This window comes from Eucyclogobius newberryi, unplaced genomic scaffold (assembly GCF_026437365.1).
Source record: "Eucyclogobius newberryi isolate DKJ021-1_F unplaced genomic scaffold, fEucNew1.0.hap1 SCAF_8, whole genome shotgun sequence".
Classification (NCBI taxonomy): Eukaryota; Metazoa; Chordata; class Actinopteri; order Gobiiformes; family Gobiidae; genus Eucyclogobius; species Eucyclogobius newberryi.
In genome coordinates, this window is record NW_027316500.1 from 11,768,329 (window position 1) to 11,774,635 (window position 6,307).

Here is a 6,307-nt window from a genome sequence, read left to right on the forward strand (position 1 = left end):
GGCAGTAGTTGTAGATATGCTAAGAGAACTAAAATAATACACAATGCTTATAGTAATTGTGTATTATTTTGTTTCTCTTAGTTGTGTATTATCTTATTTTGGCCCGTGAACGCAGCATACTGTCACTCCCAATCCAATGAGATAATAAATACTGGATAAATCTGTTCCCGTGGCAACCGCGGCGTCCATCTTGTAATTGCAAGAGCAAAACATAGTGTAAAAACAAGGCTAGAAATATCATACATAGAGGGTTTGAATTGATATAAAACGGTACATTAATGTTCCTATGAGCTGTTAAGCTATGGCTAATTTTAGGCATAAAAACACATATTAGAAGATACGCAAGATAGATGTTTAATGCCTCATAATATTGTGGCACATTATTGGCAGAGCAATTGTTTGTGTATTTAAGTGATGGGCCAAAGGAGTCGAAGCTCTGAAAGTGACGCTTGCGTCGACCTGTGTGTGTCACTTTAAGAAAAGTCACGTCACCGACACATCTGCGTCAGAAGCGCCGCTGAAGATGCAGCGCGAGGCTCAAGCATTACATGGTTTATCTGTTTTGTGGTTCATTGGTGATAAATATTTGCGGGATGATTGTGATCTTTCACAAGAATACATCTGCAAGCCCTATTTTACTGTCATTTTTACATTCATTTCAGTCACTTCGTATATTACAGCCTACTTTATTGTACAATAGGCTGTTATTTATTTTACTTCATTTGCTTTAATTACTAGGGTTGAGTTACCTTCTCACTAAGTTATTTCTCATGTGTTGCTCCTCAGAACACATTCTGATTCTAGCGCAGTGTTATCCAGTTTTAAGTGTCTGCAGAAGTTCCGGTAGTAGGACTGCCTTTTTAGACCACCAGATGGCGCAATAGAGCGCACCAACACAGACTGTGCCAACACACTCACTATCAAATACACTCTAATACACTGTGCCTGTCTCTGTTAGGATTGTATTCTCTGAATTGGGAAAAAGAATATTCACCCTAAAAACACTGCATTGGTCCGTATTTTATGCACAACTAAACTGTGCATATGACTGAAAGGATTTTATGTATTTCTTAATCTGTTTTGTGATTTCTGTCATGTCTTTGTGATTTTAATGTTTTTTTCCCTGTGAAACACTTTGAATTGCCTTGTGTACAAACTCTACAAATAAACTTGTCTTCCTGAACTGAACCTGGACGTTATTTTCTCCGCAGTTGTTATGGTAAAGCACGGGCTTTGGATAAAGCACAAATAGAAAAGGCATTTTAAATACATAGAGTCTGTCACGTGGGACGTGACTCACGCTTCCCATGATGCAGTGCGAGAAGAAGCATCCGGCGCCGACATTCGAAAGTATGGACGGAAACCAAAACACTGGCGTTTTAAAACTTGAAATAAAACATGGAAACACAGAGGTTTCACCCATTGATGACAAGGGAGGTAAAGGAACACAAAAGCGGCCGTCACTGCTGGAATACGACACCAACAGAAGTCCGTGTTTAGCTCCAAAAGTCACCGTTCTTTTACAAAGCGTATCCGACGATGAGACGACTTCAGACAAGCTCTCCGCGGAAATCAACGGGGAAATATTTGACAAGTCCACGAAATCTTGTGCTAAACCGAAACATGATGATGGATTTGATGGATCTGAAACACGTCTCAGTTGTCCTGCTAATGCTACAAAACTACACGATAATTGTACAGAAAACGACACCAAGCCAAACGTGAACCTCTCTTTGGGTGAGTAACCAACTATTCAAGCACAAGCCCACATTATATATGTGACGTTTCTTCTGTTTAATAATTGCACACTAACTTTTATTAAAGGCGCAATGGGCGATTTGAGAACGCAGGTGGAAGTGCACATGCCACTCCCCCGTGCGGACTGATACAACACACACGTTCGTTTGTTTATTAGCGCGACGGATCGCATCGCATCTCTCGTCTCCCGTAGATTTCCGTCTTCCTCTGCGTCAGCTCGAACTGTCTTTCTCCATCTTCATTTTGCCTCGTACACTGAGGGAACTATATTATGATGGATCAATGCGCTTAGACACGCGGAAACTTGGGGACGATCCGCACGCGGCTGCAGGTGAGCGGTAGGTGCGTTTTTATGATTGATACGTGGCAGGACAAATTGGCTGTCCACGCCACGAGGAAATAAGACTCAGATTTGGGCCAAAAAAATCATCCATTCAACCTTTAACTGGGATTTTAATTGGATTTTAAGTGGCTGTCTTTGGAATCTCCTCATAACAACACAAAGGTTATAATGTTGTCTTAAATTCATATTTCCCATTACTAATGGATTAAAAGTATATTAAATCAAATATATGTATAATCACAGCAAATTTAGTTTCTAAACATGTGCCCGTGCCTAAACTGTTATGAAGTTAACCATATTTGAGTTTTCACACTTGCTTTCTGTACAGTTTGACTAAAAGCACTGTATTTTTCTTAACAGATAACGACAAGGAGGAACGGCACAGTCTGGATCAGAAGAAAGATGAAGTCGACTCCAACGTGGGCACTGAGGAGTCGGACGAAGAGATCCTGAGAAGGGCGCAGGAGGAGGGCTGTGTGAATGTGGTGTTTCCTGGGACAGTCACGCAGGACGGGTGCTGCCGATTCGTCAGCGAGATCCTCAAATGTGTGCTCTATCAAAGGCAGCAGCTCCCAATGACCTATGACCAACTTGTGTACTCTCAAAAGAAACGACAGGCGTCGATGCAGGTAAACACAAATGAGGAGAGCATGCATCACTTATTCTGAGAGCTGTCACAATCTAATACCTCTGTGCTGTACTTCTTCAGGACAAGGACACAGTGATTAGGAAATCTGTGCAGGCGGCGGACATGGATTGGAGGAAGGGCCAGAAGACTCTGCAGGAGCTGGAGGAGGTGCTGCAGCAGCTGGAAGTGCTGTTTTCTCTGAGCAGAGTCCCTCGGGTGCTGCTGTTGATGGGCGGAACCTTGGTCCTCCCAAAAGAGCTGTACGAGATCAACATGGAGGCTTTGGTCCTGGCATCTGGAGACAAGCGCTTACGCGCTTCGTCTTGTTTAAGGCAGCTGTTCCGCACGCTCTTTGTGGCTGATCTTTTGTCCGACACCAATCCGGTTCGTTTAATGCCCACCACTTTGTTGGCGCTCGCTCACAGAGACTGTGGGGTGGGCTGGTTTCGCCCCAAACTGCAATTTAAAGTCCCGACACGAGTGGAGAGAAAAGTCATGGCTCTGTCCACTGACCTTCGCACCTGCAAGGATCTAAAAAGGGATGAGCTGGACTGGGATGATTATATCTGGTTTCAGGCGCCAATGAATATCAAGGGCTTCAGTAACAGAAAGGTTTAACAAATACACATTGTAAAAGGAATTTTATTTAAAGACACAATTGAGAATCGTTTGAAGTGCCATCAAATAAGGAAACGTGTGCTGCTTTGTGAGTGCTAATGCCTGTTATGCTATACACTTTTTAATACTAAAATGCATTTACAAAATGTGCAATCATTTTTAATAATTTGTGAGCAATAAACGTGTGATGTCTATGAATGTCTACCTGACGCTCTATTCTCGGTGGAAGCTCATTGTATTCATTGCCTATGTACGCCACACACCTTAATTATGAGTAACGTTTCTCGTATTTATTAGATTTTTTTTCTTTTTTTTGACCCCCCACAAATGCCTCATCATGGTTACAACAGGATGGCACATAATTGTCTTGCCAACCGTGCACAGAAGTCAATGATGAACCCTGTGCTAAGCCAAGTGACGGTTAAACGCTTCTTAACTAAACACTTTATTTTATACACATAACTTTCTTTTCACGTTATGTTCTAATGTCCATTTTTAAGGAAAGCCTTGACATGCTAGGCTTGGTTTCTTTTAATCTAACCTATGCTGAAGCTGTCCATGTGCTTTAGTCCAGTAAGATGGTAATAGTGCAGCAAATCTGGTAACGCCGTCATATGATTATTTTTTATCCTATCATAGATACTTTTCTCACAATTACAAGATCATTAAAAAAAAGTGAATACAATCGTCTTCCGTAAGATGATTGTATTCATTTTTCTTAATCTATAGTATTGGTATAGGATAGTAAAAATAACCTTTTATTATTCAGTCATCATTCAAATAAAACAAAAATCATTCTTGTTTAAAGGTAACTATTTAACAAAATAAAATCATAAAACAAATGCATAGATATTGCAACATCACTGATTAAGAAGCCAAACCTTTTATGGCATATAAAACCTTATCCAGTATTCTGAAAGAACAATATGAAAACTGCATTATTTTAACAGTAACTGTTTTTGTGAGTTTTACACACCAGCTTTATTTGTAGGAATGGAGCAACTATAGTCTTCTAATCCAGCACACTGCCCGAGGTCGAACTAAATTCTAAAGGAAACACTGGAAACACTCGTCATCATCAAGTTGTGTTGCGATTTTGAAACTGTCCAGTTTGAATGGGTGAGGATGTCGAAATCATCAGTGGTCTGAGAGTGCAAAACTGGCACCGTGTCATCAAGATCAAATGCTTGGGATGTTGAATTTCAACAAAAACATCTGGGTCATCAGTTTCAAAGATGAGATTAATTGTTTCTGTATTCGTTAGACCATTGAGGGCTTCTAAATCCACAGTACCACATGGTTCACTGTATTGGTCTTCATTATTTTCTGTCTGCTGTGTCTCACCAGGGTTTGTAGAATTATATAATAATTAAGTCACAAAATATCTACATTTGTGGCACTAGGTGACCTATATTCAGTTTGGCCACAGGAGGGCAGGATGGAGACAGGATAGAGGCAAGTATATTGTACATGTGATGGGTTGTTTTCAGTTTGGCCCTCAGCCATGACTTTGAGACAGCAGACATGTTGGGGGTGATAAGTTGGGGCGAGCCTCCACTATTCCAATATTTCACTTTATTTTGTGACAAACAATTGGTACACAAAATCGGTACTAAGAAACCTCGGAGTCTTATTTGACCAGGAGCTCTCATTTAAAGCTCATATAAATCAAGCTTGTAAAACAGCCTATTTCCATTTGCGCAACATAGCCAAAAGATTGTACAGTAGATTAGACTACTGTAACTCCCTGCTTGCAGCGTGTCCTAAAAGCTCCATAAAAAGCTTTCAACTGGTTCAAAATGCAGCAGCAAGATTACTAACAGGAACAAAAAGAAGAGAGCACATTACGCCGGTGCTGAAGTCTCTTCACTGGCTCCTGTTGAGTTTAGAATCAAATTTAAAATTCTACTCCTGACCAACAAAGCCATAAATGACATGGCCCCATCCTACCTCAAAGATGCTATAGAACCATATCATCCAAACAGAGCTCTTCGCTCTCAGAATGCCGGCCTTCTGGTGGTGCCAAGAGTCTCTAAAAGTACTGTAGGAGGTAGAGCGTTTAGCTACCAAGCGCCCGTGTTATGGAATCAGCTCCCGACCCATGTTAAATATGCTGACACAGTCTCTTCATTTAAGTCCAGGCTTAAAACGTTCCTCTTCGAAATCGCTTATGGTCAGACTAGTTAGGAACAGAAAGATAAACCCACAGCTTTAGCTACGCTGCCCTAGGAGTAACTATGCTGGGGGAAGTATGGCAGCTTGAGCACTATCCTCTAAAAAAAATAATCTTGATTCCACTTGCAAACTGTTCACCGCCTTTTTCTTTTTCTCACTCCTGAGGAACTGTGGACCCAGATGCCCCTTTCCTGGTGAAGTGGTCCCTGCCTCGTATGGATGGTCCCTCTTCTGCCTGAAGAGTGGATCCAGCTCCAGTCTCCCTCGCGTCCGTCTGTGAGAGTCAAATCTCTCCTTCATCTGGAACTCCTCCAGGTTTCTACTTTTCCCAAGGAGGTTTTTTGTATTTTTTCTTGGCCGAGAAGGAGGGTCTAAGGACAGAGGACTCTGGGACATCGTCCCTCGCCACCACAGACATTGTCTGACTCCATCGCCACCACAGACATTGTCTGACTCCATCGCCACCACAGACATTGTCTGACTCCCTCACCACCACAGACATTGTCTGACTTCATCGCCACCACAGACATTGTTGATTCATTTCTCCCTGTGGCCCTCAGAGGCAACTGTTGTTGTGATTTTGGGCCTTACAAAAATAAAAAAAATAAAAACTCTTTCATTATGATTGATGAGTAACAATTACATTCAGTCACAACTACATTGAACATTCAGGTTTGTATCAAAGGTACAGGGGGATGTTTGGAGATGTTGACAAAAATATAAATAGTTAAGGCAAATCATTCATTAACATAAGCAATAAGGTATAAAGCCTAAGTGTAAAAATA

At 41.4% G+C, this 6,307-nt stretch overlaps 1 protein-coding gene across 1 annotated transcript; it reads left to right on the forward strand.

Moving 5' to 3' along the window:
* The first annotated feature begins 1,312 nt into the window (after window positions 1–1,312).
* On the forward strand, window positions 1,313–3,450 carry mad2l1bp (MAD2L1 binding protein). The gene is made up of 3 exons (XM_072436744.1): window positions 1,313–1,737; window positions 2,462–2,730; window positions 2,811–3,450. Exons 1-3 carry the CDS (start codon window positions 1,353–1,355, stop codon window positions 3,345–3,347), a joined length of 1,191 nt encoding a protein of 396 aa, XP_072292845.1. The 5' UTR covers window positions 1,313–1,352; the 3' UTR covers window positions 3,348–3,450.
* Window positions 3,451–6,307: the final 2,857 nt, after the last annotated feature.

Excerpts from the sequence above, each read along its gene's own strand:
- mad2l1bp (XM_072436744.1), top strand. The coding sequence starts at position 1,353 with ATGGACGGAAACCAAAACACTGGCGTTTTAAAACTTGAAATAAAACAT. Across the intron at positions 1,738-2,461 it reads AAACGTGAACCTCTCTTTGG|ATAACGACAAGGAGGAACGG; the intron begins GTGAGTAACCAA and ends TTTTCTTAACAG. Across the intron at positions 2,731-2,810 it reads AACGACAGGCGTCGATGCAG|GACAAGGACACAGTGATTAG; the intron begins GTAAACACAAAT and ends GTACTTCTTCAG.